Source organism: Branchiostoma lanceolatum, chromosome 5 (assembly GCF_035083965.1).
Source record: "Branchiostoma lanceolatum isolate klBraLanc5 chromosome 5, klBraLanc5.hap2, whole genome shotgun sequence".
NCBI classification, from domain to species: Eukaryota; Metazoa; Chordata; class Leptocardii; order Amphioxiformes; family Branchiostomatidae; genus Branchiostoma; species Branchiostoma lanceolatum.
The window spans coordinates 19,968,207-19,992,974 of record NC_089726.1 but is presented as its reverse complement, the minus strand read 5'-3'; the positions used below and the strand labels follow the sequence as shown (position 1 = coordinate 19,992,974).

Genomic DNA, 24,768 nt, shown 5'->3' with positions numbered 1-24,768 from the left:
GACAGAAACGGGTCAATATAGCAGACTGGGCCCGGTAAAACACACCCAAGCCGACCCGTAGAGACTGGGACCAGGCTAAGATCTAGCAAGAACACTATATTTAACCAATTTCTACTACTTTCCCAGCGATCCGCGGAGCCTGGTAGAGGCTAATACTTTGACGTGATTGGCAAATAAAACAACCCCCCTCCCATTCAAAATTGCCTTGAAAAATAATTTGATTCCTAGCAAAAAAATACACACAAACCCCTCCGATCGAATAGCATAATCCAAGACGCAACATTTGTTCTCGAACAATTATTATCACTGGCCGTTCACAGTCGAACAAGGTATGGATATCTAAAGTTAGCTGTGAATTAGTCAATTTGTCGTCTTATCAAGTTGAAGACAATTCAATCATGGGAACCACTGAATCAAAGTCGGAAGCTAAGCCGGGTTTGATGGCAAGACTAGGGTGCGCATGTATCCTCTGTCCCTTAAAGAAGCTCTCGAGGAAGAGGAAAGTACCCATTCTTGGAGAAGGATCCGGAGGTACGTCGGTGGTGTCACCTTCGACACCTTAGTCAGAATCTTTAACTCGGAGATCACAACTGCCACCCGGCAAAGAAGAGATTCTTTCTTTCACCCCTTTGAAAAAGGAGTCCTCAAGTCCATAGGGGGGAATTATTTTCCAAAAGATGATGATTTTAGGAAGTGAAAATGAGTACTCTTTACAGTATACGATAAAGTACCCACTAGTCCCGTGCGCATCAAAAAGCATTCAGTATTCTACCGAATTCCCCAGGTGACCCTCTATTTTCTGATTAATTAGATTAAACAACCTCAGCCTATGGCTTATTACAATGTGCCTGACAAGGCATGACAAAAACGTTAGATTACAAAAAAGAATGTCAGGGTGGTTAAGAAAAACTTGTCTTGCTTTGTCACCCTCATCTTTGCCAAAAATATTCACAATAAAAAATGTATGTTTACACATAGGGAATACATGGATAGGGTCTGCAAGGGTTTAGTGAGTATCATATTGTTTAAAAAAACACACCTTGTGTAATTCCCCTGAAGCAGAATTCTGTAAATAGTCGGCTGATTATGTATTCATTGATACATAATCTAGTGGAAAATAACACCGCCTTCTGGAGTTTAGGACTGTGATTGGGATGTAACCGGTTTCCGTTATATGCACCCATCCCGTGTGAGTATAAAAGACCATAAAAATGCTTAGCAGTCAGAAAATGTTCAAACTTCCATCCCAACATCTGCCAAGGGATTAGCGCTTGACATGTCTTAGTATCCAGCTTCGCAATTTCTCAAAACGTCGAGTGTTTGTCAGTACATGTACATTGTTAACCACCTGTATGTATCGTTCTGTAGGTGTGCGTGTTGTAGCACCCTTCAAGACACCTGTTTCCCTGGAGGCCGAGAGCTCGGAGGCCGAGAGCTCGGAGGCCGAGAGCTCGGAGGCCGAGAGCTCGGAGGCCGAGAGCTCGGAGGCCGAGAGCTCGGAGGCCGAGAGCTCGGAGGCCGAGAGCTCGGAGGCCGAGAGCTCGGAGGCCGAGAGCTCGGAGGCCGAGAGCTCGGAGGCCGAGAGCTCGGAGGCCGAGAGCTCGGAGGCCGAGAGCTCGGAGGCCGAGAGCTCGGAGGCCGAGAGCTCGGAGGCCGAGAGCTCGGAGGCCGAGAGCTCGGAGGCCGAGAGCTCGGAGGCCGAGAGCTCAGATGAGAGCCACACATTTATCCCCGTGCCACCATTGTCGGCACTCGACACAAGGATGTTTAGCCCCGATCCCGCCGTAATGGCAACGACAAAATCGAGCACCCAAGGACCGTACGCGTCGGGAAAACGTCCGAAAGTCATTCGGATTAAAGTCGCAGAGGCGGCGAAGGAAAATAGAGATATTTTCCCGCGGCCATGCACGCCTATCGATGATTTTCAATGCCAGGTGTGATCGACGGAATTAAGAGTGGCCGTGGACTGGCGTGGAAAGGAATGGAATATATATTAAAGGTTTGATGGCTCAATACATACCGGTCAAGTTAAGTCATACACATAACACAGCAGCAAGTGATTTTTGTGGATGACATTCTCTGCAGACTCAATCTACGAGAGGGATAAATTTTCAAAATAACCACCATTAACATTGTAAAGATTTGAATCGACAAAACATGGTATCACAGCCGCATGCAAGCCGGCTTTTCATTCTGCATTAGAGACTAGTATCTGACTTACGTTAACTCCCCAAGCAGAGGTTCAAGGCTCCGGCTTGCTTTTGACGTTGTCTTTGACACTGCATAGCGACACAACTTTGAAAAAGGGGCAAAATAGAAAACCCGACAAAAACGTTGGCGACCAAATTGTTGCTAGTTTAACATCGACTTTTACAACTATCAAACTACCGATTCATGTCTATACCCCACCAGTGTCACTACAACACGATATATTTTCACATTTTGACAATACTTTCTCGTCATTTTGACCATCTCTGGAGGATTTTTTTTTTCAAAATCACTAATCAGGCGAAATTAATGAGCGCGCTGTCATCCATAAAATTTACTTGCTGTGGCCTAATGCATATGATTTGATTTGTTTTATCTACTGCTAGTAGTTCATGCTACACGTATATGTATGCCATCCCAGTTACAAACTTTGCATGGAGAGCTTCAAGTATAGAACGCGGTAAAAATTAAAAAGGGAATTGGCCCGTAGAGTCAGCTCACGGAATGATTAACATGTCCTTCGAGAATGAGTCATGGTGGCCAAACTATAACCTGGTAGATATTCTTAGCCTGAGTACCAACCTCCGTAGTGACCGCTGGCTCAAAAGAATTCGCTTGCTAACCACGGAGTCTGACCCTGCGCGTATCCGTAACGGCTGTCTCATTATCACGTAATGAGGGGAATTCGAGCTGCGTTCGGTGCCATTTTTCGTTCCAAGGTGTCTCTATTGCCCTGTTCGGGTCCAGTTTTGAAAGAATCGCCATGGCAACAGTTCTTAGAACCTACCCGTTACGAAGAACAGTGTGGCATGGGGGGAGCTTAGACGAATGGGGCCAATCAGCGAGCTCGTTCAAAATCGGAACGAATATCTGACTAACAGCCGTTACGGATACGCGCAGGGTCAGACTCCGTGGTTAGCAAGCGAATTCTTTTGAGCCAGCGGTCACTACGGAGGTTGGTACTCAGGCTAAGATATTCTCGCCATAACCGGCGTAGTTATCAATAAGTCTGGCAGAGCCTAACTTTTAAATAGCGACTTCAGCTCGAGTGTTTCGTGCCAATGTATTCGCAATACGGATTTTTTTGAAACTATCGTTATTGTATATAGCGCATTCAAAGGCGGGAAGAAGTTGTAAGAATTTGCTATTTTTCCGAGTTCCTCCGTCCATTGGTATACTAAAAAACACATCACTTACCGGACAAAGGTGAAGCATTTTCCAGTTGCTCAGCTATTGAGGAAAAAACTTCTTTTTTTAAAAAATGTAACGGATTGGATCTAGAATTGGAGAACACTACAATCTTCGGTTGTTCTGTCATTCTTAGATTAAAGGCGCTCCTAGCGGCCGCCTAACGAATCGTCTTTCTCGGCCAAAGCTAAGGAGGCTGGACTCCAGGCTATCTTTCTTCCTCCCTGAACCGAGTGAACGGTTTCTTGCATGATAGTTTTGGCTAGTCCCGATGGCCGTTCAACGTGCCCTTACCACTGCAGTTGAGTTTTTGTTTTTTTATACCGCTCTTTTGAGATGCGGTCTCTGTACGTGATACTGTAAATGAAGAAATGTTTGCGGTAGTTTTATGTTCGTGGTTTTCGCAGCGACCGTTTCACCGCGAACTTAAAGCCACCGCAATCATTTTCATCCAATTCTGTAGCAGTATGTGACTATAGCGCTGCCGCAAACTTAAAACCACCGCCTAGAATCTTCCGTTAGCATTTCTGTGGTCTGTATTCTTTTCTCGAGTTTTGCTGTTTGAGTTCAGGACTCACAAGTGTCATAAATATTAATATTGATAAGCTAAGAAGGCGACCAAAGAGCACAACAGTCTTTGGATTATACATTATATCTAATATCTAAGTTGTAACCCACCATTTCAAGAATAAATTTAATAGGTAGTTTGGAAACATCAATAAGACAGTCAACTTGTAAGTAGATATAATGTTTTAATATTCTAATACCTGAATTAAATACAGAAGTAGCGATATTGTGTCATAATACTGTATTAGCACATAATCTACAGAACGTTCTACATAATGTTACTCTTTTGGTAAAAAGAAAAAAAAAGGTTGTTGTTTCTGATAATTCAAATAACAATAATAATAATGACAATAATAAGAACATTAATAACAGTAATAATAATGATAATCATTATGTAAATACTAGTAACAATAAAAAGGTTATTGTTTCTGCTAATGGTTCTAATAGTACTTATGATACTCATAATAATGATGAAAATAATAACGTATTAAGAATGCAGTCTCAAACGTGACTGGCTCTACACCCCCCTTATTATGGTACATGACTGAATTGGATTTTTTTAGCCTCTTAAATCCAACAAGACTATCTAATATATCAATTGTCCTCTCTGCCTATCACCTTGTCCCCATCCCATGGCTTTAAGCAGAACTTTCCTGACAAAAAGCACCATCTACAAACCATGGGCTGATTATCGTCAATTCATTTTTTTTTTTTTTTACAGGAACTTACTTTTGCGCTAGGGGGGAGAGGAAGGTTTCAATGTTTCTGCAGTTGGAACATTTCTACAGTACAGTAGTAATATGACAGGTGTCCTAATTTTGTGTCTCTCCAGTTCTGCAGTACAGTAGTAATATGACAGGTGTCCTAATTTTGTGTCTCTCCAGTTCTGCAGTACAGTAGTAATATGACAGGTGTTCTAATTTTGTGCCTCTCCAGTTCTGCAGTACAGTAGTAATATGACAGGTGTCCTAATTTTGTGCCTCTCCAGTTCTGCAGTACAGTAGTAATATGACAGGTGTCCTAATTTTGTGCCTCTCTAGTTCTGCAGTACAGTAGTAATATGACAGGTGTCCTAATTTTCTGCCTCTCTAGTTCTGCAGTACAGTTGTAATATGACAGGTGTCCTAATTTTGCGCCTCTCTAGTTCTGCAGTACAGTAGTAGTATGACAGGTGTCCTTATTTTGTGCCTCTACCAGACACATCAATTACCTAAACATTTTATAAGTTCTTAAAACTTAAGATCCAGCTATATCTTAACAATCCTCAGGCACAGTTACATCTTCTCCAAACAGGAAAGTCGGTTAAGAGTCTTAGAAGACTGAGCCAAGTGTGCTGACTAGGTCTTATCTGTAGTTACAGTGCAGTGTCCATACAGTGGTTCTGGCAGATAAATTGATTAACTCATTGGCCAATCAGGCGGTCGCATTTGACCATAATGTCATTGTCCACGTACAAGTACTGTTCAAACAGGCAATTCAGTTGAGACTGAGGCAAGTGTGCCGACTAGGTCTTATCTATAGTTACAGTACAGTGTCCGTACAGTGGTTCTGGCAGATCCTTACTCAAGACCATGGTATCCTTGTCCACGTTGTAACACTGAACCGAACCGTAGTTTGTCACCTTACGCACGGTACCGTTTGCCGTGGTCAGGTACTGATGAACCCTGCCGCCGGTGATGTAGATCTCCGAGCCGCACACGGTAGCGCTGCACTGGTCCCACGGGAACAGTCTATCCGCCATGAATGTGACAATCTGTATATCGGGATCGAAGCACAGCACACATTTTAAATTTCCGCCAACAATGTAGATCTTTGAGCCGACTGTGCACGCTTGTATGCTTGTCATCTTCAACGACAACACTGAGTCGTAAGTCCACTCATTTTGCAAGGGGTCGTAGACTTGGAGAGCATCGGTCTCATTTTCCCGGACGTCATCACCGTCGTATACATAGGGCGAGCCGCCAAATACGTAGATCTTTCCCCCACAGGCAGCTATACCAAAACTGCTCACTGCAAGCTCCAGTGGTGCGACCTTCTTCCAGCGGTTTGTCCTTTTGTTGAACACCTCAACGTCAGGCAACCTCTCTATGCTGTCTGGATATTGGACTGGCCTGGAACCACCGACGACATACACCTGTCCCTGCACAACTGCCATGCCGTGATAGAATCTTCCCGTCCGTAGACATCCCAGCTTCGTCCAAGAGTCCAACGACGGTCTGTACCGCCATGCTTGGTTCAGCGTTTCGTGACCACCCGTCACAATGACGTCACCGTCGAGAACACATGCTGCTATCCCCCTGTTGTCCTGTAAGGGTTCAGGCAGTGGGCTTCTGTCAACACAGTGAGAATCAAGGCCGAGTCTGTACATGTAGTTATTCAAATGCAACCTCATCTCCTTCCCCGTCTCACCACCAAGAAAAAGCCGAGAACCGCCGAGAAGCAGAAAGTCTTGCTGAAGAATTTGACGAGGTCTGTCGTGCGTTGACTGACTCTTTGTCATCTGCTTGATTCCTCGAACCTTAGCCAACACCCTGTCCGTCTTCAGAATGTTTTGGAGATAGTCTTGGTCCATACGTGAGAAGCAGACACACTTCAGTAGCTCCTTGAGGTGTTTTTGTCGTTCCTTAAGGTCATGTCTTGCCCAGAGCATGACCACCTCCAGGATTCGTTCTTCATTCCTGGCCAGAAGGCCCTCATCTGAGATGTATGTCTTCAGTAAGTGAACCGGTAGCTGAAGAAACTCCACGGTTGCGCACGCTTCTTCAAACCATTTCAGAGCGCAGCTTTTCGCTGTCTCGGCTAACTCAGTAAATGATACAGATGCCCTGTCCGCCAACATCCATATTTTCAAACACGTTTCCTCGTTCACGTGACCTTGTAGAAAGTCATGACAATCGCCCTGGACGCCATTAAACTGCAGCATGTCCGCCGCTTCAAACAGAGGATGTACGTTTTCTTCTGTGATGTCGACTTTGGATAAGTAGGCGTGGTCAACTAATAGCTGTAACATCTCAGCGCTCACCCCTTCCATCTCTATCTTGTCCTTCTTCTCTCGCTGTGGCTTCCGTTGAACATGGCCTTGAAGTGCTTGCTGTTGGCCGCGAGAACCACACGGTGACAGGGAATCTCTTTCCCCTCCGCACACAACGTCACGTCCACCAGCTGACCCTCCGACCTCATTTCCTGCAGTTCCTGGGAGAACAAAGCGGCGTGACAGCCGTTGACTGTCGTCGACCTTGGACAGCGGTTCTCGTCCATAATCCTAACAAAGAGAGAGAGACAAAGCAGACTTTACCTTCTCATGCTAGTCATGGTAACTGGAACATAAAATATGAAGTCACTGCATAAAATTATGCAAATGAGGTCCTCATTAGCAAAATTTATCTCCAGGTGTATTCACCTTTACTAAAGCTACCTACACCTTGGCTCCAATATGACATCCATAGCAGTTACCGTAAGGGACATATGAAGTTGCTGCATGGATTATACAAACGAGATCATCATTAGCATAATTTATATCCAGGTGTATTCCCCTTTCCTAAAAGTATCTTCACCTCAAATATGACATTCGCAGCAGATACCATAAGGGAAATGCACGTTTCAGCATAAATTATGAAAATAAGGTCATCATTGGCATAATTTATGTCCAGGTGTGTTCACCTATTGTAAAGGTACCTACATCTCAAATATGACATCCGTAGCATTTACCATAAAGGAAAAACAAGTTTCTGCACAGATTATGCAAATGTTGTCCTCATTAGCATAATTTATGTCCTGGTGTATTCACCTTTCCTAAAGCCTAAAGGTACCTACATCTCAAATATGACATCCGTAGCTTTTACGGTAAGGGAAATACAAGTTTCTGCATGATTTATGCAAATGTTGTCCTCATTAGCATAATTTATGTCCAGATGTATTCCCCTTTCCTAAAGGTACCTACACCTCAAATATGACATTCGTAGCAGTTACCGTAAGGGAAATACACGTTTCAGCATAGATTATGCAAATGAGGTATTCTTTGGCATAATTTATGTCCAGATGTGTTCACCTTTCCGAAAGGTACCTACACCTCAAATATGACATCCATGGCATTTACCATAAAGAAAATACAAGTTTCTGCATATATTATGCAAATGTTGTCCTCATTAGCATAATTTATGCCCTGGTGTATTCACCTTTCCTAAAGGTACCAACATCTCAGATATGACATCCGTAGCTTTTATGGTGAGGGAAATACAAGTTTCTGCGAGAATTATGCAAATGGCTTCCTCATTAGCATAATTCATATCCAGGTCTATTTATCTTGCTAAAGGTACCTACACCTCCAATATGACATCCATAGCTTTTACTGTAAGGGAAATACAAATTACTGCATAAATTATACAAATGAGGTCTTTATTAGCATAATTTGTGTCTAGGTGTATTCACCTCTCCCATGTAACTTTTTGCAATACTAGTATTAGAGCTATCACCTTTCATCTACTTGGTTTTGGACGGAAGAAGAAGATGAAAAAGAAGAAGAAACAGGAATAACACGCCAGCAAGAACAATATATTTCCTCCCTGTATAGGGAGGGGGATATAATGAACTCCACCCTCAGACGTAGAGGAACTGCAAAATTTGCATAAAACACAGACATACTTGAACACTCCCTTGGGGTGAAATATCTTAAAAGCAGAACAGTTACTAGTACTTTGCATAATTAAGACAGGAATATTGCTGACCATACAGGGTTGAAAACCGTGGGGTTTAACTTTCTTACGTCGCTTCATGAAATAGAAAGATATGATCCATCCCGAAGTTGCATTGCCCCCCTCCCCGAACCGCTAGTGCAAAACACTTTAATCTGCCTCACGAAAACAAAGGAGTCTTATCTTATCCTCCTAGAGAAAACAAAGAGCTCTTGATATGAGCTACATATTCTAGTTCTACTGATATACTCACTGTCTTTTACTGCCACGGACAAGACGAAGAAATGTAGAAAGACTTGAGACAAACGGTCAAGACGTTCGCAAAGGAAGATCAAGACTAGGCAAGCCTCCTTCACCAACATGCAAATGTACATGACGTTACCGTGTCATGTTCTATATAAAAACAAGGGTGGAACATTTTCGTCACTGATTTCAAATTTAAAAGCATGACTAGTTCTGATCAAGAAATATATGTTTTGTGATATAAACTAATACACTCTTTGGTTGTATCAATTATTTTTAATCTAGAATGTCTGAAAAATGAAATTGAGCTCATTGGTTTCAATAGATTTCCCCTAGATTATTATAGTTCAGCCCGTATTCCAGGTTTCTCAGAAACAGAAGTCCGCTACCCAAGCTCTGCGGCTATTACCTGGAAATGACCGTTGCGTTGGCGTTGGTGTCCGGTTGACCACAGGAAGTGGTTTCTCTATCAAAATGTCCAACTTCAAGCAGATCAACACGGGGGCCCCCGTAGATTCTCTAGCTGACGTAATAGATATCATAATACGATTTTGCCTGGATTTTGCCCCCGTGTAGATCTGCTTAGAGATTATGGTTTCTCCACGTCTTGCGAAATACTCGCCCCTTTGGGTTTTTACACGTTGAACAAGGACAACTCTTGACAGTGAGAGGAAGAACTCTCTTGGCATCATGTTCAGACAAGGAGGATAGAATAAGATGGATCAAGGAGGCGGATCCAATGACATTGAATAGGATTATATAGGATACAATGTCCTTGGAGGACTTGGAGGATCTGAATGGAAATGATGTGCATGGCGCAACTCCCATACATAATACAAAGGAGGTTTTATATAGCCTTGATGATACTCTCCAAACAAGGGAGTGGGTCAGGCTTGTTTATGACTGTTTTAGACGTTGTTGTCGGGCTTTCTACTTTGTCATGGTTATAGAGACAACAAAAAAAACATGACAAAGTAGAAAGCCCGAGAAAAACACCTATTAAAAACACGTCAAAAACCAGCCGGACCCACTCATCTGCATGCTGTGAGAGTACATATATGATATATCGTAAGCTCCCCAAACCCATTTCACATCGTCAGTGTCAGGGAATTTTTCACTCAAGTTTTTACACCCAAATGGTGTTGACCTCGTTCCCCGAAAAGTTTGTGAAACTCCCCTTACTTGTGTTTATGCCCACATATGGCGTTGGCCAGGTTTGCCAGTAGTCCCAATGGGACCAAACTTCCTGCAGTCGCCTCCGCACGGCATGACCTTCAGATGACCTTGATACATCTGCCGCCCACGGTCTGGATAGATTTCTCAGAAAAGACTGAGCCATTACTCTCCAAGCAGAGGGGTGGTTCCGGCTGTTTTTTGACGTGTTTTAGGCGTTTAAATGTCGCGCTGTCTACTTTGTGATGTGTTTTTTTTTTGTCTCTCTATTAAAGCTCCAAGCAGAGGAGTGGTCCCGGCTGGCTTTTGACGTGTTTATGGGCGTTTTGGTCGGGCTGTCCGCCTAACAATGGTATGCCAATTAATGGATTCTTCATTTCTGGTCTTTCTTCACATCTTCTTCTCTGAGTTTGGTACACTAGACATTAGTATCCGTTTTTCGAAATATCTTTTTGCACTTTACGGCATTTATTTGCTCATTTTATAGCTATCTTGCATGATCTGAAGTTTTGAAAACTTTTTTTGGTGGAAATGGACGAAAATTGATACACGTTCTAATTTCATCCATACAAACAAGGAGGTTTTATCTAGATTAAACCTCCTTGGTATAATCAAATCAACATGGCCCTATCTCGCTAGACGCGCTCTCTTGGTGCTGGCAAGGACATTATATACAAGCGGTGTCAAGGACAAGGACATTATCATCTGTCCTTGGTGCTGGGTTTCGCTTGTGTGGAGATGACCACGAAAAATCATAATCCTACAGGCACCACACAACATGTAGTAATAGTATGTGGACATAAACAAATCTCAAAGCAGATATTGGTCGGATTTTACTTTCCGCAATCCAAAAATCTGCTTTGAGATTAGCTTGGCACATTGGTGTCTAGGAAGTGCGGGACGCAGACCGAACTATGATAGTCTATTGGAAAGTAGTCTAATCGAAGGAAAGTATAGGAATACATTATGATGACTTAGATTTATTCATCTATTCATGAATAAATAGATGCGTCCAAACAGTTGATATACCACCATGTTTTAAATCCTTTTGTAATAATGTCACACACACAGTACAAATTATAATTATCAACTTTTATTTTCATACAACTATTTTACATGTTGTTTTCTATATATAAACTTGAAGGAAGAAGTACACAGATAGTAAACTTTTAGCACAGTTTACCTATCCTATAAGTTTGCCTTTAACACGCTTTAGAAAGATATATGTTCTAATGGTAGTTAGCGAACAAATTAAAAAAATATTTAAAAAAATATAAAAATTCAAGAACATTGCTTAGTACATGTAGTAATAAACGTATTGTACTTATCAACCAATACATTTGTAGCATGTTATAGAAAAGAAATCTTCTTGTTGTTCGAATATATATTGTAAGCCGTCTTACATACAAGATGCAAAATATTGTACCTACAATTACAAAAAAAATAAAAATAAGGTTAGTTTTGCTAATCATTCTAATAAAGTGGTAATTTCCATATCTTGAACGTAATACATATGAAGGGAGTTATGGGACAAGGAAAAGAATAAAGCAACTTCTTATAAGTTCTATAACTACTTAAGAACAGTTAACTCTTAAGTGACATTGCTATCAATAGACCTTTCTCTGTAAGTTACGCAGTGGTTGCGCCATCGTGTCATTAAGCCAACAATGAAAATAAAACATTCTCATGAAATGAAGCCATTTCAAATTTCTTGGCAGAGGCTGTTATGCTGTTATTGCCATACTAGTAGCTTGTTGTTTCCCTACCATTGTCCAATCGTATCACTACCATGTAACCAAGAGAAACTTTCCTCAAAATCAAATATCTACGAACATCACTCTCAAATCCAAAGTCAGGGTGTGCATGGCCATGTACAATTGCTTATCTCCAAGCAGATCTCTACCGTGCGCCGAAAATCGTATATGCTAGCCAGAGAAGCTCCAGGAGAAGCTCATATACGATTTTCAGCGCACCGTGGAGATCTGCTTGGAGATTATACAATTGCTACCTTGAAGTTCTTTTCCAAGAAACCTCTAACTTGTAGCTACAAAAACAATGACACGCTCCTGTATGTACTGTAGGTCATACACGACCTAAGTCCTACCTATACAAGGTCACATCTAGCCTCCATAGCAGGCTCTCTAAGCCTTTTGGGGGGCTTATAATACACTTTTTGCTGATGACTTCTTTTTGTACTGGGTCGTTTGTGCAGCCTGCCCATTAAAATTAGACCTGGTACGGGCTTGCACAAACGACCCAGTACAAAAAGAAATCATCAGAAACAAGAGCTTCTAAAAACAGCTGGCCATGCGACCTCATTATGGTGGGGATGAAATAGTTGAAGTATAGTTTGTGACATGAGTGCAAGAGCTGTCAGTCTGCACTGGTACAGTATGGTTGTGTGCATGTAAACAGTTGGGACAATGGTACTAGTCATTGTTTGAGTTGAAGTGCTATATTAAGTTTTATTCAGTTTTGTGAAGTTTAATATGGAATAAACTGTTTTTAAAGTCAGCTTCAATTTATTGTTATTGTAATGGTTGTAGTTCTTTTTTATACGTTTAAGCAACTGAGAAAGTGTCTGACCTTTTGTGGGGATATGAATAGGGGGATCTAAGAAGCCTGAAGTGGTAGACAGGCCAGCTAGCCAGACCAGGTAGACAGCCCAGCCTTTTCTGGAAACCCCCCGTCATGCTTTGCGACTGTCCCTCCTCGAAACACCGAAGTGTTGTGAAATTAAGCAAGGCATTTTTAACGATTCAAGTTCATTGCAATACATAAACATTTAAGGTAAACTGTCAATTGGAAAAAGTGTATTATAAGCCCCCCCCCCCCCAAAGGCCCAGTGAGCCTGCTATGCTAGGCTAGTCACATTAAGGAGGTTAAAACCTACTTGGTCACATCTTAGTGCTTTGAGTTTAAGTTTAAGCTCAAGTACATTCAGAGATAATTGTTACAAACCTTGCATCTTTTGTCTATGAAAACATGTTTACCAGCTCTGCTATACTACTACTGTTAGTCTTAGACTTTGGGTATAGTTATAGTGCAGTGTCCATCCAGTGACACTGGTAGATCCTTACCCCAGACCATGGTGTCACTGACAGTGTCGTAACACTGAACCGTAGGCTGGTTCTGTATACGCAGATAGCTATCGTCCCCCGTAAGGTCGTACAAGGCCCGGCCGCGGGATCCCAGGTGTGCATTCCCGCCGGTGATGTAGATCTCCGAGCCGCACACCGTGGCACTACAGTGGTCCCACGGGACCAGTCTGTCCGCCAACTCCTCGTAATCGTCTGTCTCGGGATCGAAGCTCCACACACACGTGAACATTCCACCAACAAAGTAGATCTTGGAGCCGACTGTGCACGCTTTTATATTTGCCATTGTGTCTGGCATGTGCAATTTGAAAGTCCACTCATTTTGAGCAGGGTCGTAGCACTGAACGGCATCAGTGTCGTAGTGCTCGTTAACCTCGCCGCCAAATATGTACATCTTTCCACAACAGGTGGTTACGCCGAAACAGTTCGCTCCCTGTAGCAGTGGTGCCACTTTCTTCCAACGGTTGGTCTTCTTATTGTACACCTCAACATCAGATATGCTTTCAGTGGTATCTGGTGCGCTAAGGCCACCAACGACGTACACCTTTCCCTGTAAAACCACCATCCCGTGCCAGTGTCTACCTTTCTTCAGGTCTCCCAGCCACATCCAACTCTTCTGGGATGGCCTGTACCGCCATGCTTGACGGAGAGACATGCTCCCGCCTGTTACAATTACGTCATTGTCAAGAACACAGGCTGCAAAGCCCAAGGTTTCCCGAATTTGCTGTGGCAGCGGATCGCTATCAACGCAATGGGAATCAAGCTCAAGCCTGTAGATGCTCTCGCTCATAATGATGTTCCCATGTATATCTCTTCCTTTCACACCACCGAGAGCCAGAATTTCGTTTTGAAGAATTTGGCGAGGTCTTGCATTCTTCGACCGGCTCTTTGTCATCTGCTTGATTCCACGAACTGCTGCCAACACCTTGTCTTCCTTCAAAATGTTCTCAAGATAGTTTCGGTCCATACGTGAGAAGCAAACGCATCGAAGCAACTCCTTGAGGTGTTTCTGTCGTTCTTCAAGATTATGTCTTGTCCAAAGCATGACCACCTCCAAAACTTGCTCCTCCTTCTTGGCTTGAAGCCCGTCATCTGAGATGTACCTCAACAAGAGGTCAAAGGGTAGCTCAAGAAATTCCTCAGTTGCGCACGCCTGTTCAAAATTTTTCATGGCACAGTGCCTGGCTTTGTCAGACAACTCTTCACACGACATCTTATCTGCTAGTCCCCAGATTCCCACACACGTGTCTGGGCTCAAGCTCTCTGTGAGAAACTTTTCGCAAGCCATCTGTACATGCACAAACTCCAGCATGTTGGCGGCTACAAACAGGGGCTGGATGTTGTCATTGTTTACAGTTATTCTAGACGTGTAGGCGAAGTCTACCAACTGCTGTAATGCCTCTGCGCTCACTCCTCCAATCTCTATCTTGTCCTTCTTGCTCTCGCTGAGTCCTCCACCAAACATGGCCTCGAAGTACTCGCTGCTGGCGGCGAGAACCAACCGGTGACAGGGGATCTCTTTGCCCTCCGCACATAGAGTAACGTCCACCAACACTCCCTTCGATCTCAGATTCCGCAAATCCTGGAAGAACCAAGCCGCGACAAAGCTATCCACCTCAGGATCAGGGCTGTCGTCCATTTCTAAACAAAGAAAAGAAACAAAAATTGCTTGAAGAAAAAACTTGCCTTCGAGTATTCGCAATGATGTTGATAGTAGCTAGGCGAAAAGGAGTTGTTAGGCAAAAGAGAAATCAAAATAAATTTCAATGTTTATCAGTAACCTGATTTGCTAACATCCTTTTGCCTATGTTACGTATGTACAGTCGTCAGATACCCCGGATGCAAATAAAAACAGGGATCCCTTATATTGCAGCCAATCCAAGAAAAACATTACAGGCAGAAATATTACAACTATTCATCCCAAAATCTGCTTTAAAAAAGAAAATAGCCGTAAGAGGAGAAAAGGACCCATTCATGCTACTGTGGAAATTGTTTGGGACCAGTGTGGAAAGTGTCGCCACTGCGCAAGATATCTCTGTGCTTATGGTCCTTCGTACTAAATTGGTTTCGAAATTTCCACATGATGATCGTGAAGTTCCGCTCTATTCTTATCATTGTATATCTCACCTTACTATACAAGTGTGTAAACATGACTGACGCCATCATACAAATCACCTTACTATACAAATGTGAACAGAACCGACACTCATCTCTGTTGATTTAAAGGATAGGAGGTTCCAAAACTCACCCCACCATGCACCACCCACCCCAATAATCGCCTAATATCGCCGCGTAAAACATGAATTCGATATTCCCAAAACCTGTGTAGCTTCTAACATTGCTCAAGATGTACTTACAGTTTATATCTGGCGCAGGCGACTCGATGAAAATGTTACTTGTGGGAAAATATTGTTGTTGTTTGGCCACCTGAGCGCAAGACCAGGCACGATAATGCAAAATTACCGGATGGAAGATTCTATATCAAACAAGGGGGAGTCCTGATGATTCGTCTTCAAATTAAAATTAACAATGTATGATATCTTGTGCTATTTTTGTATAGGCTCTTAAAAGCTAGCTTTTAATGTGTATAACGGCAAGTTTAATATCTTTTGAAAGTGTATTTAGAGAATCTTTGCTGGCTTGCCCTCTCCCCTCCTCCCCTCATAGTTATGGACGCTAATTTATATTTGACCTTCGACCTTATTGTCAGATAGGATCGAAATTTGTCAGCTTATCGAGAATTCGCATCGGGGGAAGGAACTCTCAACATATACACATCTGTTTTGTACCAAAATGAATGCCGAGTGTTTTATGCCGGTGTACTGTAAAATATGCAACTGTTCACTTCTTCACTACGATCACCGCGAACGCTCTATTTCCTCATTTACAGTATTCAAGTCCTGCATTTGCAGTTTCTACCGAAAACTAGTTTATAATAATACCACCGCGAACACTCTATTTTCACTCTACCATGAAATTAAGATCAACGCAAACATTTCCAATTTTACACACTGAAACTACCGCAAGTTGTCGAATTGAAAGGAAAGAACTTACCTCAGATGGTGTATAATAATAATTATTGTGTCCGCTGAGGAAGTGAAATCGCCGCGTACTCATTTAATGACAAAACTAAACTTCTTCTTTTTTTCAAGTGTAACGGATTGGATCTAGAATATCACGGAGAACACTATGGCACACTTGTTCTTTGAAACTGTAGCATTACACATCGTAGTCAACTTCTGTAGTACACTACAACTTCACGTCCGCTTTATACTCACTGACAGGAAGCCCTGGACATCCACTGTTCCCGGATTGCCATGAAACTGTAGTGACCTATTGTGACCTTTGAAAAATCGTGGGGGTGAATTTCAGCATGGCTTTTATTTGTGAAAAGGTAGGGGTTTTATCTGATGGAAAATACTTGGTTTTACAGTGAAAACTAGAGAATGACCGCAGATGACCCGAAATGGAACACGCGTTCAGTTCGACTTATGTCAGATCGAATATGGCTGTTGCCTTCGAAGTGTAGTCTACTTGTAACCTCTGTACTACAGTTTGGCTTCACACCCGGTTCAACCGTTGAGTCTCTCAGAACTTTCGCCGAAGCGCAGTACTACAGCCTCCGAGGGTGTAGTAGACTTCTGTAGTAGACTACAGTTTTTTTCTTCTTTTTACACCCAGAAAAAAGCTGTAGCCTATTACAGTAGTAGACTACGATGTGTAACGTTAGTACTAACGTTACAGTTAAAAGGACAAGGTCAAATTGGGCCTATGTTAAAGGTTGTTCTATATATATGTTTTATAGAATCCCATAAGTGTTGATGTTCTAAAAATGACACATCATACTATATAGCGAACCTTATCAGTTTTGGATATTTTTAACCGATATTGGTTCAGACAAAATGTCAAAAGTTATTCAAGAATATGAAAATTACGAACGTATTGAGCAAAACCAAACTGAACAAGAGTTCGTAAGACACAATTCTCGGTGAAGTATCTATAGTGTGTACATTGTGGGTGAGGTGTTTGTTAATTTCTTTTGCTAGTGACCTGCTCAGTTGTAAGATAAATGCATGAAATGGATCTTGATGTAAGGTGTGAAATCACAGACCCTGATTTACTTCTATGAATTACTACCCTGGTTTATTTTGTTGTATTGGTGATAAATTGTCTAGGATGAGCCATCATACTGGATAAATGTTAGTGATGGCCTCAGACTTCAATAGTTTCGTCCACTGTATGTCATCTTTATTATGAAGCACTATTTCTCGATAAGAACTGCCAGTCCTATCATATTGTGATACTTTACTAGGGGGAGAACCGGAGAACTAATTTAATCCAAGGCCGTAAACCCACACCCCGAGCGGGCTAAGCTGTCTGGGCGAGCGAGCATCACTCTTTGAGTGAGTGTGAGTGAGAGTGAGAGTGAGTGAGAGTGAGTGAGTGAGTGAGTGAGTGAGTGAGAGTGAGTGAGTGAGTGTGAGTGAGTTAGTGATTGAGAGTGAGTTAGTGATTGAGAGTGAGTGATTGAGTGAGTGATTTAGTGAGTGAGTGAGTGAGTGAGAGTGAGTGAGTCTGAATGAATGAGTGATTTAGTGAGTGAGTGATTTAGTGAGTGAGTGACTAGTGAGTGAGTGAGTGAGTGAGTGAGTCTGAATGAGTGAGTGAGTGAGTGATTTAGTGAGTGAGTGACTAGTGAGTGAGTGAGTGAGTCTGAATGAGTGAGTCTGAATGAGTGAGTGAATGAGTGAGTGAGTGAGTGATTGATTGGGTGAGTGAGTGATTTAGTGAGTGAGTGACTAGTGAGTGAGTCTGAATGAGTGAGTGAGTCTGAATGAGTGAGTGAGTGAGTGAGTGAGTGAGTGAGTGAGTGAGTGAGTGAGTAAGTGAGTTTTCCTTGTATAATATGGGGAGGCTGGATTACCGTTTCCTAGTTGAGAGGGTGGAAATCTTATAGAATTAAAAATGAATATATAATTTTTTCTAATTTTATTGTTGGGTTCTTATTGGAATCTGACTAACCTAAGTGGGGATATGGATTTTATAAGTGATTTTTGGAATGGCGAAAATGCTGCATGAACCTGGTAAAGAAGACAAAGTATTTAAACAGTTGCACCTGAGATTAGCCCTGAGATTATACTCGAGGTCCCTACATTGGTTGCATTTCATTCATTCACCAAACATCACTCAGACATACTGGAGTAAAAGAAAGACATGACAAAAAAAACTTTGTTTCCCTTAGCCTGGGTTCCACCGGTACCCTTTTAGCTTTACTCCATTCTCTCAGTCGCTCCCATAGCCACATGACTACGAAAGAAACAGAGAAAAAAGAGTAGAGCTAAAAAGGATGGCACCCAGGCTACGTTTTATTGCTAAGCATTCAGGAATTTTGATGACAATCTTGCAGCAATGGCCTGATATTTTTCTAGCTTTAACACGTTGCTCGATATCCATTCTGTGTCCAAAGATAACAGTAGAATTCGAACCATAGATGCAGAACAATATGACAAGTAGTTGTAATCTCAGTTACCAGGTGTTAAAATGGTGGTTGCCTTCTAACCTCCATATAGCGGGCTTCAGGACTTATGATGTGCTGTTTTCCTATTTTCAATATCTGTTTTTCTGAATTTCAATATCAGTATTCTAATCTTACATGTTTTTTGAGACCAACAAGTCTGAAACTGGTATCAATCGGAAAACTGATATACAATCAGAAAATGGCACATGATAATTATGTATAATATATAATTATCATGTGCCATTTTCTGATTATGTTTAGCCATACCTAGTATGGCTCAACATATTGTTTTTGTTCACGTTCTTCTTCTTCTTCTTCTTCTCCTTCTGCCATATCTTCAAATGGAATCTACTCCGTCATTTTTGGGCCAAACGGCCTGAAATTTGGCATGTAGGTAAAGATGGCAAATACCCTTAGGTGATTTTTTAATTTTGTTGAAACAGGCATTAAAATCATTTTTATGGAGGTTTTTTGGGGCATTTTTAGACAATTTTTATATTTTGGGCTCCTGTGCCCTGGTATTGCAAGCAAGTGACCTGAAATTCGGTACAAGGGTGCCTTGAACATGTCCCTACAGGACTTCAATCACAATTCTGGTGTACATCACTTCAGAATGCTTCATTTTGGGGACTTTTGGGCCCATTTTCAGACCAAAAACAGGCCAAAAGTGGTATCCCCGTTCCATGTTCTATTTGCTGCTGGCCAAGGAATCTATGTTCTATCTAAGGATCCCCGCGTTCCATTTGCTACTGGCCAAAGAACGCGTGTTCTATTTAGGTCACCTGAGGTCATATTGCAGGAACACACGCAAGCCTTTGCAGTAAGAAGCTCTTGGGGTCTCGCAGAACTTGTAGAGAGAATTTTTTTTGCACGGGTGATTTTGGAACAGTCAATTTATGCATCGGGAGGGAGATTGGCGAAGTATGATGCTCTCGCAAATGTTGCCTTTCTACATGCAGTTAATATTTCGATTTGCCCAGGTATTATTTTGGGACAGCCCACTTCTTGCATGGGGAGGAGTATGGCTAAACATGCTGTATTTGCTCAGGGGCAAATGACGGCCTTTCTAGTTGTATATCAGTTTTATATATATAAGCCAAAACATGTCCATCCCTGAAGCCAGGTACAGAGGCTAGTCGCCTGCATATATTGTTTAGCCTTCACAATGTTTGTCTAGTGGGCTAACCTGCCCAAGTGCTGCTTTTGTCTCAGGTCTTGTTATCAAGGAGGGCACAAGTTATTCAGTATCAGCACACAAGATGATAACATTTTGCATTATAGGCTGACCAGGTGATGGTTTCTTACTGGCACTTGCATTTGTAAATGCTACAAGTTCTCTCACTTCCCTATCCTTGAAGCAGTAACAAATTCCATTGTATTAGGACTGACATGTGATGTAAGTTAGGACACTGGTTGCTGTTATTTTGGGAAGGTAATTGTCAAATTCCAACTATGGCGCATAATAAAGCCAAACGCTGATTTCAAACAAAAAAAGCAAGGCAGAAAGCTTTGTAATCTCCAAGCAGATGTAAGGTTTAGACCAGTGCTTTACGCATGCTTTTCGCGCATTTTTCTAGATGCAGACATTTTCATCTATTCGCCTCCCTCCACTGCTCTGAACCTACATACATCTGCTTGAAGATTAAAAGTTACAGCTTAATGAAAGTATTAAAGATAGCAATGATACTAGAAAAAGGTTTGAACTGTCTTTCAGCCACACGTAACTATCTCAAAACATTGCCAGGACTGTCAAAACACCCTCTCTTGCAAGAAAGAATTTGCATATGTCTAGCAACAGCCCTGGTGAGCAGGCCTGCCATTCGTCCTTTTCACTGCGCTGGCCAGCCGATCAGACACTCCTCATGTTGTTGGAGGGAAGGTTTCCAGCCAATGACGTTGCCTCTTGGCTCCAGGCAACGATATGATTGGTTGGTGACAGCTGGTCAGCAATAGATAGATAGATAGATAGATAGATAGATAGATAGATAGATAGATAGATAGATAGATAGATAGATAGATAGATAGATAGATAGATAGATAGATAGATAGATAGATAGATAGATAGATAGATAGATAGATAGATTGATTTTGCATATGGATTTTGATTTTGACATGCACCCAAGCTGCACTGGTCCAGGTGCTGGGTGTACATGTGCATATAGATTTTGATTTGCTGTAACAGTTACTGATGATGCTATAACCACCTGAAAATGCTACATGAAGGAGCGAGATGCCAAGGGTTTCTAGATGGTTACCAGTTTGATCCATCATCTTTTTAAAGATTCTAAAAAATCTCCTTTTTCTTGCCAAGTAGTGCAGATGATTGAGGTTTGTCTCGGGTGCAAGAAATTTGCAGGTAGGACCTACTGAAAAGTGTTTCCAACCCTACTCAGTGGTATATTCAATACGTGGACTCTGACTACATTGGAAAGACAGTTCGCACCTTTATCATCATGCTCGTGTCGATACCACCAAATTCTAACTAACTGGGCCTCAGAAAGTCATGTAACACTTGTGTTTCTGATTACGGTCTTGAAAAACATAGTGTCGGTAGGTTTCTTTTTTCCCATAGATTTTGGCCAAAGTATTTCAGTTTGACAGTGTTAAACTGACATATATGATCAGGGATTTTAAACATCAATATAGTAATCGTAATACAGATACAATTTGTATGAAAACAGGTATACCAATGAATTGAACAAAAAAAATTCAATTCTTGCTACACATTCTTACATCAACTGCTCAGGCCACACCAATTTTTATTGTTTGTTCTCGGCATTTAAAAAATATGGAGCGACGGCGAAAAAACTTTAAAACGTGTTTGTAAAATGTCCGGGGTAAAGATCAGGGCTTACACATTATAAAATGATAGGATTAGTTTACAGCTTTAAAAAATGAACTTTGATTATCTGAAAAATAAATTTTGTTGAAATTATTTACATTTTAAAAAGAAGATTTAAGTGTCGTTGTGCTATATATGAATTGATGTGGACCAATACCCTACATTGATTAAAAAAATAATGCATCAGTAAAATGCTTGTAAAGAGTGAGTTTCCAAGACTAGAAAATCATTGAATAACTGTATAGTAAAGTAGTGAGTGGAAATAACCTAAATGGGGGGTCTGGTGTATTTTCCTTTCAATTTGGAAAAACAAAAGATGCGGACAATTCCGAGAACCAACCAACTAAATTGGTGTGGCCTTATGAGTGTAATTGGCAAAACTATTACATGTACCAAAAACAGCGCATTGTCATTCTATAAAGCTGCACTCTTGGCTAATGATTTGAAGTGAATCGTTATCCGTTCGACATCTGTGGTGATGTACTCGCGGTCAATCCAGCTACAACTTGTTTCACTTAGGAAGGTTCTTCGGTTTCGTCTTTGTTTGGAGAGGGAATGATTTTTTTTGTTTTCATTCATGAATTAGGCTTAACACACCTTTTATGGCTGCCAGAAGTATCAAATAACGGTATTTCTGGAGAGGGTTTGCTTTGTATTTCAAGCATCCCTGCCCATAATCCTGTCAATAAGAAACAAGCTTTTATCTCAAATTCTTTTCACATTAGTTGGGATTGATAAAGGAGAATTCATGGCCGACCTAAACACACATTATTTGGGGACTCAATGATTTTTTTAAACAGGACTCTTTAAGAGTGTACACTCGGAGGGATCCAATACTACTTTTTTCATTGAAACGTTTAAGCCTCAAACACCCGAACCTTTTTTTGCGACTAAAATGACTGAACGGGGTCAAAAATGACCCCAAAATGTTTTGTTCAGTAAAATCTCCCTTTTCACTTTTTTCGCTGATTGTTATCCGTACATTGCTTCATCAATGTTTTGGCTTGTTCATGTATGAATAATTCCAGTTCATTTTGATAATTTATGCAAAAAGATCAGAAGGACCACGTTTTGAACTTTCCTATTTAGACCGGGGTACTTTCCGTTGTAGTCTCCATAAGGAAACAGTTCCCACCATCCATCTGCAATAAAAACAAAGTCATATATTCATTATAATTGTATATTTAACAAAATATATATTATGCATTAATGTACAAGTATGCAGAAAATAAATATTTTAGCCCTGATAAGCTGTATTGTTCATTCTGAAAAGACAAAATGGAAAATGATGACAGTCTGCTTTAGTGGCATGTAGCTGCTGCTGCTGTATAGTACATGCACTCTATGTAACAACATTCCAAAATACGCACCATGCACTATGATGGCCATGGGGACAGAAAGGTATTCCTGGTGCAAGAATTTTAATCTTAGTACAAGAAACTCATTCTAGGTTTTAAAAATCCAGTCTTGAGGAAAGAAAGGTATTCCTAGTACAGGAACCTCAAACGCCGAACAAGAAACTAATTCTAGGTATACTTGAGGACAGAAAGGTATTCCTAGTAAAAGAACCTAAATCTCAGTACTAGAAACTCATTCTAGGTGTAAGAAATGCAGTCTAGAGGACAGAAAGGTACTGGTAAAAGAATATCAATCTTACTACAAGAAACATTCTAGGTGTAAGAATTTTAGTCTTAAGTTCAGAACTGTTTTCAAGGTTCAAGAACGAGAAATTCAATCTAGGCGTAAGAATGTGTTATTCTTACCGCAAGAAAAATATTCTGGGAATATTGGTCGATTGTCTGTAAGAAAACAATTCTTTGCACAAGAAAAATATGGGTTTCTTGAATTTTCTCAAAACAGGGTCTTTTATTTTTTCTTGTACACAGAATAATATGCTTGCTCAAAGATATATTTTCTTAGAACAAGAAAAAACAAGAATAAACAAGAGAAATAAGAAAAGGCATTTTTGGTAGTGTACCACTCAAGCATCACGACCATGGTATGTCTAGAACACGATAACTCAAAACAGGAAGTTCCGCTGCAGTACCGTAACAAAATCTAATCATTTCAAGGTAACATCAATTGATAATGTCTAGCTTTAGTAATGTCTGGATGAATCCCTTCCACTTCTAGTATTGTCCAACACTTAAGAATATAAATTTTGAATAAACTTCAGGCTAGCAGGGAAGTCGGTACTTGCTTCCTTCATCAATGGGTCAGTCACCTGTTGATTTCATGTTCTTGATGGCGGTTGTAGTTAGCCTTAGAAATAAGATTCAAATCAATAACAGTCAACTGATATATAGCCTTAGTCTTCTGGAGGATATGCCATCCAGTACGTTTTCTCAGCTTGCCCACATATTGATGGTGTTTGGCCTGCAAGTTCTTCTGTGACTTTAGTATAGACATAGTCCTGAAGGAAGTTCAGAGGAATTCCCCCCACAGCCTGTGCTCTCTGCTTCAACAACGTGTCCCCACCTCGGAGACCAGTCAGTACGTACTTGGTGAACACGCTAACCCTATCCTCTGCTGATGCCTCAACACGCGACGGCTCATAACTTCGACTGGAAGCCCACAGCAAGGAATCACGGGGAACACAAGACTGCAGAAACTCTTCCATCTCTGAGCCCTTTTCTGTGTTGTTTGCATCATCTTCACCATCGTCGTCACTCTGTTCAACTTCTGGCTCGTCCGCCTTTGATGACAACCACGGACGAAGGAAACTAGTCAGCCAAGCAGGCAAGAGACTAGTAACCAGCTTGAGAAAGCTGCCCCTTTGTTCTGTGTTAGTAGCAACTGTTTGCCCATCATCTTTGTATGTGTACAGCACTACAGATGAGGCAAAGCATACGTCTAAGATATACAAGGATCTTGTGGGACAGATTTCTTTGAAAAGTTTCCTCATTTGCGTAGCAGATATGTTCTTGTCCTCGCAGACGAGATAACGTTTCAAGCTGTTATGTACGCTTCTACCGTGACCACTGTGGTAATAGATAAACACTCTCTCTTGTGTCTCTGGAACCTTCTTCATCTCATAACCCAGTTCCACAACTGCCTTCTTGATGTTTTCTGAGGTGCCTTTACCATCGGTCAGGAGTCTCACATTCTCCGGTCTGCAAATAGATATTGTCAATATTAATACAAAAACACTCATTAAAAGTTTTAGAATTTAAAAAGGTGAAATATTGGATACTACTCACAATGCAGGTTAGCAAATTCTCAAGTCAGAAAAGTGTGTGC

At 41.4% G+C, this 24,768-nt stretch overlaps 4 protein-coding genes across 6 annotated transcripts in view; 1 reads left to right on the top strand and 3 right to left on the bottom strand.

The window, feature by feature from the left end:
- Positions 1–398: 398 nt before the first annotated feature.
- LOC136435931 (osteocalcin 2-like) lies at positions 399–1,940 on the top strand. The gene is made up of 2 exons (XM_066429641.1): positions 399–531; positions 1,369–1,940. The coding sequence occupies exons 1-2, from the start codon at positions 399–401 to the stop codon at positions 1,938–1,940; spliced, it is 705 nt and encodes a 234-aa protein (XP_066285738.1).
- Positions 1,941–5,467: 3,527 nt separating this feature from the next.
- LOC136435930 (kelch-like protein 24) lies at positions 5,468–6,994 on the bottom strand. The gene has a single exon (XM_066429640.1). It carries the CDS (start codon positions 6,992–6,994, stop codon positions 5,468–5,470), a length of 1,527 nt encoding a protein of 508 aa, XP_066285737.1.
- A 4,839-nt stretch (positions 6,995–11,833) lies between these two features.
- On the bottom strand, positions 11,834–15,651 carry LOC136435642 (kelch-like protein 24). Its single transcript, XM_066429292.1, has 2 exons — positions 15,526–15,651; positions 11,834–14,809 (listed from the first exon to the last, which is right to left on the bottom strand). Exon 2 carries the CDS (start codon positions 14,805–14,807, stop codon positions 13,092–13,094), a length of 1,716 nt encoding a protein of 571 aa, XP_066285389.1. The 5' UTR covers positions 14,808–14,809; positions 15,526–15,651; the 3' UTR covers positions 11,834–13,091.
- A 2,745-nt stretch (positions 15,652–18,396) lies between these two features.
- The window catches only part of LOC136435640 (uncharacterized), a 66,305-nt gene continuing 59,933 nt past the window's right edge, over positions 18,397–24,768 (bottom strand). For all 3 annotated transcript variants that reach the window (XM_066429288.1, XM_066429289.1, XM_066429290.1), the window contains one exon: positions 18,397–24,641. In XM_066429288.1, the coding sequence (XP_066285385.1) occupies positions 23,837–24,641 (805 nt within the window). In that variant the 3' untranslated portion in view covers positions 18,397–23,836. The remainder of the gene's footprint in view (positions 24,642–24,768) is intronic.